This window comes from Stenella coeruleoalba, assembly GCF_951394435.1.
Source record: "Stenella coeruleoalba genome assembly, chromosome: 15".
Taxonomy (NCBI): Eukaryota; Metazoa; Chordata; class Mammalia; order Artiodactyla; family Delphinidae; genus Stenella; species Stenella coeruleoalba.
Window position 1 is genome coordinate 73,434,639 of NC_137161.1, and position 12,903 is coordinate 73,447,541.

At 39.8% G+C, this 12,903-nt stretch overlaps 1 protein-coding gene across 7 annotated transcripts in view; it reads left to right on the forward strand.

Annotated features, from left to right (window-relative positions):
• Nucleotides 1-12,903, forward strand: part of CRCP (CGRP receptor component) — a 129,038-nt gene that overhangs the window by 20,021 nt on the left and 96,114 nt on the right. For 6 of the 7 annotated variants that reach the window (XR_013831655.1, XR_013831656.1, XR_013831657.1 and 3 more), the window contains 2 exons: nt 6,967-7,003; nt 12,137-12,235. Coding sequence is in view for 4 of the 7 variants with exons in the window: in XM_079945716.1 (XP_079801842.1) it covers nt 6,967-7,003; nt 12,137-12,235 (136 nt within the window). In the remaining 3 variants the exon portion in view is untranslated. The remainder of the gene's footprint in view (nt 1-6,966; nt 7,004-12,136; nt 12,236-12,903) is intronic. The other variant, XM_079945719.1, reaches the window with a different exon arrangement.

The window sequence follows — 12,903 nt, forward strand, 5'->3', positions numbered from 1 at the left end:
CCACATTCCCTTGGTCATTTTACCCATCTGTATGCAAATGATTCCCCAGAATATATTTCTAGCCCTTTTCTCTTATCCATCCAGTTGCTTAAACCAGAAATCTAACCCTCTTTCCTCACCGCTAAATCAAGTCCATCAGCCAGTCCTGTCATCTCCACGTTCAGAATGTATTTTGAATGGAGCACCATCCCCACTGCTAATTTTGTAGTTCATCATCTCTGGTCCAGATTAAGCAATAGCCTTTGGTTTCCACTCTTGCCCCGCCCCCTCCATTCTGTTTCCTGCACAGCAGCCAAAGTGAATTAAAATATTAATTGGATCAAATCACCCCCTGTGTAAAAACCCTTCATTGCTTTTCTGTGTGCTTAGAGGATATCTGCATTTCTTAGTAGGACTACAAGACCCTATGTAACCTCACCCACTCACCAACCTTGTCTCTTGCCACTGTCCCCTCCCCCAAAGAGACACACTTTCCACTGGCAGTCAAGTAATTTTGGTAACTCTGCAAGCCCTTGCATTGCTGTTCCCTCTACCTGGTAGACTTTTCCCCCTGTCCTGCCCACTTCTTATCTTTTTGACAGCTCAGGTTGAGTGTCCTTTTTCAATGTTGTTTTTCCTCTTTGGTAAATCCAAAATAAGTCCTGCTTTTTGTCTCTCATAGAACCTTTGTTTACTTTTCCCTTAAATAATTACAAGTTCTGATAATAGATGTATGTTTACATGTCTAGTGTATTGTCTCCCTCTTGAGAGTGTAAGTATCATGAAGGCAGGGACCAATGTCTGTTCCCCTAGTGCTTAGCAGCGCATCTGGCACACAGTAGCCCTTTGGCAAACACAGTTGGCCTTCTGTATTTGCTGGTTTAAACCCCCAGTCGTGGGTTTCACATCCACAGACACAGAGGGCTGACTGTACTTGTGGAGTGAAGTAATATAACAATACTTCATTAATTTAATAAATTAAATTAATATAAATTAATATAAATTATTTAGCTAGTTTCCTGATTGCTGAGCATATAGATTTTCTGATTTTCCTAAGTGAAATGGTTTCAATCAAGAGTTTTTTCTCCTATATAGTAACCTGTCAACTTCTCCCAAGGAGTCAGTGACTCATCAAGAATTTTGTGGCTAGAGTTTGTGGGAAAATGAGGTTTTCTGAGGTAGGCATGTGGTTTGGGGGTGGAGGGGGCCCCTGGAATGAGACTGTCTGGAGACCTAATTCTGTGTTTTTTTGGCCCCAGCATGCGGCATGTGGGATCTTAGTTCCCCGATCAGGGATTGCACCCGTGCTCCCTGCCTCAGAAGGGCGGAGGCCTAACCGCTGGACTGCCAGGGAAGTCCCTGGAGGCCTAATTCTAGTTCTTGCCTGGCCTCCAGTATGAGGTGTGACCTCTGGGAGTGTGGTCCTTAGGATCTTCAGGAGACCCCTAGGTCTCTGAGAGGGCAAACACATTGTACCTTTGTTAGGCATTCCCAGGACCTGCAGTGAGGAGGCATGGATGGAAAACTCCCCTGAGTTTTTACTACTTTTTTTTCTTCAATCACTGAGTAACTACCTACTGTGTGAGTGATACATATAGATAGACACACACTAGAAGTTTTTTAAAGGTAAGGAATATTTATGCTTTATTTGGTTGAACGATAGACTTTAAAAATAAAAACTTTTTTTTTTTTGTGGTACGTGGGCCTCTCACTGCTGTGGCCTCTCCCTGTTGCAGGGCACAGGCTCCGGACGCGCAGGCTCAGCGGCCATGGCTCACGGGCCCAGCCGCTCTTTAGCATGTGGGATCCTCCTGGACTGGGGCACGAACCCACGTCCCCTGCATCGGCAGGTGGACTCTCAACCACTGCGCCACCAGGGAAGCCCTAAAAATAAAAACTTTTTGACCATCACATCGGATAAAAGGATATAAAATATTCATAGCAAAATTAAGTATTTGTATACTAAGGTATTTGCTGTTTGGCTAACTTTCTCTAATGCCTCGGGACTATTTATATGCCTGGAAAATTTTGTGTTCATCCTTTTATTCTTGAACTTAGTATACATAGTTACAGAAAATGGAGTTTCTTCCACATCATCTTTTTGAGATAGTGTCAGAATTTCCTTCTTTTTACAGCTGGAAATACTGAGGTTTAGAGAAGTTAGCTAATAGGTCTTACAGCAATTCAGTAACAGGACTGGAAAGAGGATAATTTGCTAGCTCCCAAGTGAATGCTACAGTTTAAATTGTTCATTGACTTTGAAGGCTGCTCAGTTTTCTTGGACCAGAGTTTAGCTTTTCAGAACAGGACTTGAGTCAGTAACATAGGTTAAACATAGGAGAATTTGAGCAATTCTGTTTGTCATTGTGTTCGTAAGAGTTAACTCTGTGGCAGTTAATAGGCACTGTTTGCTTGGACTTTTTTGTGCATGTGTGAGTCTCTAAGGAAAGTCTGTCAGTAGATCATTTTGTTCTGTTTATTCAGAATTTGATTTTCTGAAGTAGTTGTTTGTGTCCATTAAATTGACTCAGCAAGTTAAGCAGATTTTACAGGTTAAATTTCAAATAGTACATCAGCTTCAGTCAGCTAATTCATGACTTAAGGAAATTAAGTGACTGCCTTCCTGTAAGTATAGATTCAGACAGTCTTTAAAATTCACTTGGAATATTTGCTTTAAACATCTGTAAGTAAAATCAGTACCATTCTAAGTCCTACAGGAGAGTATGAAGTAAAAAAACATTGGAGGAGAATGTCCTCAATTACAAGTTATACTAATGTATTTTTTTTTTAACTTCATGGAATTCTTTAGTTTTACATCTCCATTTTTCTCAACTTTTTACCTTGAAAAATTTCAAACCCATGGAACAGTTGCAAAAAGAGCATCTCAAGTTCCTTTATATCCTTTACCTGGGGTCACCATTTGTTAACATTTTTGATATATCTGCCTTCTCTTTGTTACACATGCCTACATTCTCTCTCCACACACACTCTTTACTGAACCAGTTCAGAGTTGTAGAGATGTCATTTTATCAGTCTTAAAAAGACATTCTCCTGTGTAACTGCAATACCATCATCACACCCAGGGAATTTAGTGCTGATATTACCACTATTATTAAAATGCAACCTATATTAAAATTTCTCCAATTGTCCTAATAATGTTTTATCTGGATTTTTTTAAAAAATTGATTCAGGATCCAATCCAGAATCACACATTGCATTTAGTTGTCAAGGTTCTTTAATCTCCTTTACTCTGAGAACAGTTTCTTAGCCTCTTTTTGTGACATTGACATCGTGACAAATGATAGTGATATTTGAAGAATCTAGGCCAGTTGATTTGAAGAAGGTTTCTTAGGTTGGGTTTGTCTGATTATATTCTCATAACTACATTTTCTGACAGGATTGCTATAAGGGATGTTTCCTTCTCAGTGCATCACCTCATCATTATTGGTGCTGTTAAATTGGATAACTTGATTAAGTTGATGTCTGTCAAATCTCGCCATATCCTGTTCTCAACAACCTGCCACTTCGTGGTGGTTACAGTAACTTCTTCAGGATAAAAACTGCCTTCAAAAAAAATTTCCCAATACACACAGTTCATTTAGGACTCAAGAAAAGGCAGATACTGTACTCGTTGACATTTAACTGAATAAAGGAATGCCTAGCATATTTTGGCATTTACTCCATTAGTATTTAGCTGGGTAAAAAAATTATTTATCTTCCTAATAAAAGAATCAATGAATAAATCAGCTTCTGCCCACCAGAATGCAAGACGCTGTACTTTTTAAACATCCATTGTTCTCCTGGCTCCAAAACACAGGTTCATGAAAATATACATGAAAGAGAGTTCCTTTCCTTCTTTGTGTATTGGTTCTAGAAAAGGCAGAAGATGTTCTTTGGATTCTTGCAATTAACAATATTGACTTGGGCAGTGGGGCAGTAATTTGGAAGAGACAAGGACAGATTTCCCAGGCCATGGAATAATCTACATGACAGAGGGGGGCTGTGATTTGGAAATGAAGTTGTCACCGTGGCACCTGGGATGGATCCACTGGCCTTGAGGAAAGATAACATGTAATTTTTGTCACCCTGTTCCAGGAAGGGATGTTTTAGTTCCCCTGAATGTTAGGGCATGAAGGGAGTTGTAATTCAGTTTCAAGCAAAGATAGGAGGAGGCCTTGTGGGGTGACTTCCTGATTAAGTAGGCAAAGATGACGTGGTTTGATGAGTCATTTTCAATTTTATTTATTTATTTATTTATTTATGGCTGTGTTGGGTCTTCATTGCTGTGCGCAGGCTTTCTGTAGTTGAGGTGAGCGGGGGCTACTCTTTGTTGCAGTGCATTAGCTTCTCATTGTGGTGGCTTCTCTTGTTGCGGAGCACGGGCTCTAGGTTTGCGGGCTTCAGTAGTTGTGGCGCACGGGCTTAGTTGCTCTGTGGCATGTGGGATCTTCCTGGACCAGGGCTTGAACCTGTGTCCCCTGCATTGGCAGGCGGATTCTTAACCCCTGTGCCACCAGGGAAGTCCTGTCATTTTCAGCTTTAAATGAGCCATATCACATACTCTAATTATGCATTATCCTTCCTGTGTTAGGTTCCATTTATTTATTTATTTAAAAATTTTAATTTATTTATTTCTGACCGCGTTGGGTCTTTGTTGCTGCACACAGGCTTTCTCTAGTTGCGGCGAGTGGTGGCTACTCTTTATTGCAGTGCGTGGGCTTCTCATTGCGGTGGCTTCCCTTGTTGCGGAGCACGGGCTCTAGATGCGCAGCCTTCAGTAGTTGTGGCACTCTGGCTCAGTAGTTGTGGCTCACCGGCCGTAGAACGCAGGCTTAGTAGTTGTGGTGCACAGGCTTAGTTGCTCTGTGGCATGTGGGATCTTCCCAGACCAGGGCTCGAACCCGTGTCCCCTGAATTGGCAGGCAGATTCTTAACCACTGCGACACCAGGGAAGTCTCCTAGGTTCCTTTTAAGTATGGTGTTCTTTGTGACCTGAGTTCCATTGTGGTCATTTGGGCAAAGCAGCACTTTTGTGAAATCCTGGCTGTTTGTTGAATGACCAGTAGCATTTGGTAAGCTTCATGGGCTGATTTGATTAAGTGCTGACATTACTGTGCTGATGACCTAAGGCCTTGGTTGAAGCCTGCGTTAACCACCTGCTTGTTTTGCTTTATTTATTGACTGGGGAAACCACCCATCTATTTGGCTCATGTTTTTGAAATTTTGTGTCCTCAATTTCATCATATAGCCCCATTCCTAGTTTAAGAACAAACAGTAATCTTTGTTGTACATTATGTCAAGTCCATACTCCTTCCTGAAGTTTTAGGATTCTGCATTACTGGTTTCCATTTGTTCAATCCTGTTTTATTTTTCACAATCCCATAGTTATTGTCCACTTCAGTTAGGCTTTCTACTGTGTGCCCTTGAGCAAGTTTTTAAATCTCTGAGCCTCAGTTTCATCATCCAGAAAGAAGGAATCATAATAGCTCCTACATCACAGGGTTTTTAATGAGAATTTAAGTGAGGTGGTATCTTTTAACAGTAATAGCCTTCGTTTAGGAGAACCTAATAAGTACCAAGAACTGTGTTACACTTTTAAAATTTGTTTTCCTTTCATCCTCAGAACGGCTTTATGAAGTAGGAAGAAGCGGTGGTTGTGGTGGTGGTAGCCCAGGCAGTAGTGACAATAGATGGTATTTATTGAGCACATACTGTGTTCCAGGTACTTTACATGTTTCAACTCAATCCTGTAACAATGTTACAAGGTTGATACTACAGTTGCCATTTTATAGATGAGAAAATTTAAGCATAGAGAGGTTAAATAACTTGCCCAAATTCACATAGCTACTGGTTGGTGGAGCTGGGTTTAGAATCCAGGCTACATTTCTAGGTACTAGTTATGTGCATTTTTTGTTTTATATGGGGATGCTTAACGGGGGTTAATTAACTCACTGAAACTCACATACCTTGTAAGTGGCAGAGCTGGAATATGAACCTAGATTTGTCTGATTTCAAAACTGTATTCTTTTAAAATTGAAGTATAGTTGATTTACAGTGTTTCAGGTATACAGCAAAGTGATTGAGCTATACATATATATATTATGTATATATGTATTCTTTTTCAGGTTCTTTTCCATTATAGATTATTACAAGATATTGACTGTAGTTCCCTGTGCTGTACACTATACAGTAGGTCAAAACTATGTTCTTAATTATTATACTGTACTGCCTCCAGACTGTTAAAAACAATAAGTGCTTTCTGATGTGATACTGTAGAATGGATCAGTTGTAATTTAATTCACGTCACATTGCTGTGCTCATTCATACATGAAAGGTGACGTTTTGCCTTGATGGACCATTGCCAGTGCTCAACACCTGAACTCTAGTGGTTGAGTTGATAGAAAAGATGAACACCTTGGGAGTTTTGTGGGTATCTGGCAGGATTCCAGATGTTGCTGGAATTTCCAGTAGTGATGTTAGTGTTAAGGATCCCATTTCTGGTGATTCAACAGGAGGACTTGGCTGCCCAAAATGTCAATAGCTGATGGAAGGCAGATGGTACTGTAGAGAGGACATGGCTGTGGGATGAGGTGGCACTCTGTTTCTCCAGTTAATTCTAGCACCCTCTGTTTATTGACATCCCCCTACTCCTGTGGTTTTGCCCCCGTGTTCTTCCTGTAACTATCTTCCCCTAGATATCTGACTTCTCAACTTTTGCCTGCTTGGACCAGGGATAAGTATAGTATTTTAGTCACCTACTTGGTGTTGGATGTGTGATATACTGTGCCTGTTAAAAGGAGAATTTGCTCTGAATTTGTCCATCGCCAGCTAAACCAGTAAGACTTAGGACGTTTCTCAATCTTAGGTTGTAGTCCCCAAATTTCTGAACTGTGCTACTGAATCTTGACAGAGGGATTATTTTGTAGATATTTAATTCCCACAGAGGGGTGTGAGCCCAGACTGATGATAATTTACTTTATTTTGCAGGAAGGATGCCAGCGCTGCGCTGCTCAGTAACTATGAGGTAAATAGCTTTGGACTATTGTGTTTTCCTCTCTGATCGGTTGCCCTTTGCTTCTGAAGATTATTCAGTTCGTTTTGGTTAGAAATGACTGAATTCCTTTAGATTTGCCACTTTAAAATAGGAGAGATGGCACCATCTGGTGGACCTTGGAATAGTCTTAGCTTGGTAAATTATATACAGTAATTCAGGGAAGCTGGGAAGCCTTTAGTTTACTGTAGGCAATCTTCTCCAAATCCCAAAGATTTTAGATCTTCATTTGGGATGCCTTCCTGTGATGGAAACATCAGTTTTGGAACTGTTTCTGTTTGCAGAAGTTTTCCATTAAAATGCTTAACGCCTTTTCCTAATTACCACTCTTTAGCTGTAAAATGCTTTTGTAAGTTATTATTTTGATCCTCATAATAGTCTCATAAGTATTAACACCTTCATTTTGGAAGTGAGAGTTTAGTGACTCACCATTACGAATAACTTAGTAGGAAGTAACAGGTTTGGAATTTGGGGGCTTGAGGATTGGGTTGCTGGGGAAAGAAAGGAAAGAAGTTGGTGAGAGGGAGGAGAGAACATTAGTTTTGCCTACCTTCTATTTTGCCTGGGTGTTGTTTGGTACTAGCAAAACTATCTGATAGGTTGACTCCAGGTATAGAAAAAACCATTCATATATTCACTGTCCATTTTTCTTATGCCAGAGTCTAAACTCAGGAAGACTTATAGGAGATTTGAGTCTCCATTTTGTGATATATGTAGAAGGTAGTAGATTTAACACAGTGGGCCATATTATTTTCTTCCTAAAGGTTCATCTTAAATGGTTGCTGCTCATAATAGGAAGGAAATGGTTGTTGGTCAAGCCGTTGGCTTTTTTGTGTGTGTGTGTGGTATGCGGGCCTCTCACTGTTGTGGCCTCTCCCGTTGCGGAGCACAGGCTCCGGATGCGCAGCCTCAGCGGCCATGGCTCACGGGCCCAGCCGCTCCGCAGCATGTGGGATCTTCCCGGACCGGGGCAGGAACCCGTGTCCCCTGCATTGGCAGGCGGACTCTCAACCACTGCGCCACCAGGGAAGCCCCAAGCCATTGGCTTTTAGGAACCTCCTTCTCCAGCTTAGACTCTGGACAAGGTGTGTAGTGTTTTATCCATTGGGGAAACATTGCATTAATTGGGTCTCATGCCCCTATTTCTGAAAGGAATGACAGGCAGGGGATGGGTTGCGTTTTATCTAGTCGTTACTGTGTTTATGATCCTATGCTTCTCTCAGTTCTCTGGTATAATCTCTAAAACAGGAGAGAGATTTCCTCCCCTGACCCTTCTTAGCACTAATACACATGTGTTTCTACCTTGTAAAGAAAATTTACTTCTAAAGTTATATAGCAGTTTTTCTTTCTTTCTTTTTTTTTTTTTTTTTTGTAAACTACTTTTATCGCTTGCTTCATAATTTTTCTTTTCCGGAAATAAAATAGATTTTCATGTTAGAGAAGCAAGTCTTTTTTAAAAATAATTGATTAATTTATTTATTTTTGGCTGTGTTGGGTCTTCATTGCTGCACACGGGCTTTCTCTAGTTGCAGTAAGCGGGGGCTACTCTTTGTTGCAGTGCGTGGGCTTCTTACTGCAGTGGCTTCTCTTGTTGTGGAGCACAGGCTCTAGGCACTCAGGTTTCAGTAGTTGTGGCACACGGGCTCAGTAGTACTGGCTCGTGGGCTCTAGAGCGCAGGTTCAGTAGTTGTGATGCACGGGCTTAGTTGCTCCGCGACGTGTGGGATCTTCCCGGACCAGGGCTCGAACCTGTGTCCCCTACATTGGCAGGCGGATTCTTAACCACTGCTCCACCAGCGAAGCCCGAGAAGCAAGATCTTTAAAAAAAAAAATATATATATATATATATATATATGTGTATATATATATTTTAGGAAAATTTTTTAAAATTCAGGTACAGTCAGCATACAACATTATATTAGTTTCAAGTATACAACATAATGTTTTGATATTTGTATATATTGCAAAATGATTACCACAATAAGTCTACTTAACATCACTCACCATATATAGTTACATAATTCTTTTCTTCTTGTGTTGAGAACTTTTTAAGATTTACTCTTTTAGCAACTTTCAAATATGCAATACAGTATTATTAACTGACGTTGCCATGCTGTACATTATATCCCCATGACTTACTTAGTTTATAACTGGAAGTTTGTAACTTCTGACCACCTTCATCCAGTTTGCTTACTCCCCCCGCTGTCTCTGGCAACCATTTGTTCTCTGTATCTATGAGCTTGGTTTCTGGTTTCGGTTTTGTTTTTGTTTTTGTTTTAATTTTTGGCCATGCTGCGTGGCATGCGGGGACTTAGCTCCCTGACCGGGGATCGAACCCATGCCCCCTACAGTGGAAGCATGGAGTCTTAACCACTGGACTGCCAGGGAAGTCCCTTTTTTTTTTTCCTTTTCTTTTTTAGATTCCACGTATAAGTGATACCATACAGTATTTGTCTTTCTCTGACTTCTTTCACTTAGCATAATGCCCTCAAGTTCCATTCATGTTGTCACAGATGGCAAGATTTCATTCTTTTTTATGGCTGAATAATATTCCTTTGTGTATATATGCCACAATTTCTTTATCCATTCATCTGTAAATGGACACTTTAGTTTATTTCCTTACCTTGACTATTGTAAATAATGCTGCAGTGAACATGGGGGTGCATATATCCTTTCAAATTACTGTTTTTGTTTTCTTTGGATAGTTACCCAGAAGTGGAATGCCTGAATCATATCGTACTTCTATTTTCAATTTTTTGATGATCCTTCATACTGTTTCCCATAGTGGCTGCACCAATTAACATTCCCACCTATAGTACACAGTGATTTCCTTTTCTCCACATCCTCCTCAATATTTATTTCTTGACTTTTTAATAATAGCCATTCTAACAGGTGTGAGGTGGTAATCTCATTGTGGTTTTTATTTGCATTTCCCTGATGATTAGTGATGTTGAGCATCTTTTATGTACTTGTTGGCCATCTGTATGTATTCTTCGGAAAAATGCCCATTTTTAAATTAGATTGTTTGTTTGTTTTGCTCTGGAGTTGTATGAATTTATATATTTTGGATATTAACCCCTTATCAGCTACATGATTTGCAGATACTTTCTCCCATTCAGTAGGTTGCATTTTGTTGATGATTTTCTTTGCTGCACAGCAGCTTTTTAGTTTGATGTAGTCCCACTTGTTTATTTTTGCCTTTGTTGTCTTAGCTTTTGGTGCTAAATCCAAAAAGTCATTGCCAAGACCACTGTCAAGGAGCTTACTGCCTGTGTTTTCTTCTAGGAATTTTATGGTTTCAGGTCTTACATCATCAAGTCTTTAATCCATTTTGAGTTAATTTTTGTGTATGGTGTATATAGTGGTCTAGTTTCATTCTTTTGCATGTGGCTGTCCAGTTTTCCCAACACCATTTATTGAGGAGACTGTTCTTTCCCATTGTGTATTCTTGGCTCCTTTATCATAAATTAATTGACCATATATGTGTGGATTTATATCTGGGCTCTCTATTTCTGTTCCATTGATCTCTGCGTCTGTTTTAGGCCAATACCATACTGTTTTGATTACTATAGCTTTGTAATGTAGTTTGAAACCAGGGAGTGTGATGCCTCCAACTTTGTTCTTCTTTCTCAAGATTGCTTTGACTATTCTGGATCTTTTGTGATTCCATACAAATTTTGGGATTGTTCTATTTCTGTGAAATATGCAGTTGGAATTTTGATGAGAATTGCATTGAACCTGTAGTTTGCTTTGGGTAGTATGGACATTTTAGCAATATTAATTCTTCCAATGCATGAACATTTATGTGTGTCTTCTTCAGTTTCTTTCATCAGTGTCTTATAGTTTCCACTGTACAGGTCTTTTGCCTCCTTGGTTAAATTTATTCCTAATTTTATCTTTTTTGTTGCAATTATAATAAATAGGATTGTTTTCTTAATTTCTCTTTTAATAGTTTGTTATTAGTGTATAGAAACATAACAGATTCCTATATGTTGATTTTGTATCCTGCAACTTTACTGAATTCATTTATTCTAACAGTTTTTTGGTGGAGTCTTCAGGGATTTCTATAAATAATACCATGTCATCTGCAAATAGTGACAGTTTTACTTTTTCCTTTCCCATTTGGATGGCTAAATTTTATTCCTTTTCTTGCCTAATTGCCCTGGCTAGGACTTCCAATACTATGTTGAATAAAAGAGGCAAGAGTGGGCACCGTTGTCTTATTCCTGATCTTAGAGAAGCTTTTAGTTTTTCACTGTGGAGTATGATGTTAGCTCTGGGCTTATCATGTATGGCCTTTATTATGTTGAGATATGTTTCCTCTATACCCACTTTGTTTAGAGTTTTGATCATAGATGTTGAATTTTGTCAATTGCTTTTTCTGCATCTATTGAGATGATCATATTATAGGAAAATTTACTTTCAAATACTCAGAATATTATTTTTGAGAGCCAAGGAGATCAGTTATATGGTGTGTATTGGTAGGAAACACTTGAAATAGTTTATGTAAACAAATGAATTTGCAGTATTTGACTTAGATAAAAGAGCATTTTTATTTTATTTTATTTTTTTAAAATTTACTTTAATTAATTAATTTATTTGGGCTGCCTTGGGTCTTTGTTGCTTGCTGTGTGCGGGCTTTCTCTAGTTGTGGTGAGTGGGAGCTACTCTTCATTGCGGTGCACTGGCTTCTCATTGTGGTGGCTTCTCTTGTTGCGGAGCACGGACTCTAGGCACACGGGCTTCAGTAGGTGTGGCACGTGGGCTCAGTAGTTGTGGCTTGTGGGCTCTAGAGCACAGGCTCAGTAGTTGTGGCGCAGAGGCTTAGTTGCTCCATGGCATGTGGGATCTTACCGAACCAGGGCTCGAACCTGTGTCCCCTGAATTGGCAGGCAGATTCTTAACCACTGTGCCACCTGGGAAGCCCAAGAGCATTTTTAACAAGTCACATGCTTCTCGGACTTATTTGCTCTAATGCAAGTGTTTCGGGGAGGGTTTATGAGAAGAAAAGAGATGTTATTCTCTTTATCCTTTAAAATCATTGACCTTGGAATAGATACGTTTCTCAAATTTATTTATGGAAATCTTTTGTATATCTCTTCCTAGGTGTTCCAGTTACTAACTGATATGAAAGAGCAGCGTAAAGAAAGTGGAAAGAATAAACACAGTTCTGGGCAACAGAACTTGAATACTATCACGTATGAAGTAAGTCTAGGTTTTTGGAAGGTCTACCCAAACTGCCATTGAAGGGGGTTGGTTTATCTTGCTGATGACTGGCCACTGAATCATGACTACCTATTATCTGATTTGAGTAGGTTTACTGTAACCCAGTTTTTATCCTGTTTATAGAAGTGGAAAGAGTTTGGCCAATTGCGAATGTTAACCAATTGCAAAGTCAGAGGAGGGAATAATTAAAAGTCTGCCATCACTTCTAATACCAATTGCAAGTCGGGGAGCCCCACGACCACCCTCAGGTTCAATAATTCACTGGAAGTACTCACGGAACTTGCTAAAAGCTATTATGTTCACTGGTACAGGTTATTACAAGGAAAAGATACAGATTAAATTTGGCCAAGGGAAGAAGCAAATGGGGCAGGTGCCAGGAGAAATACCAAATGCAGAGCTTCCACTGTTCTCTAATGTGGAGTCAGAGCACATTTCTCTTGAAATCAGTGTGTGTTAATACACGCAGAATATTGCCAGCCAAGGAAGCTCGGCCAAGCTTTGGTGTCCAGAGTTTTTATTGGGGCTCCATTACCTAGGCATGATTGAATGATTGATTGCCTGTGTAGTTCATGTTAGCCTCCAGGTCTACTGATCCTGCATGACCCAAAGCCCCTACTCTAAGTCTCATTGTTAAGACCATCCATTAG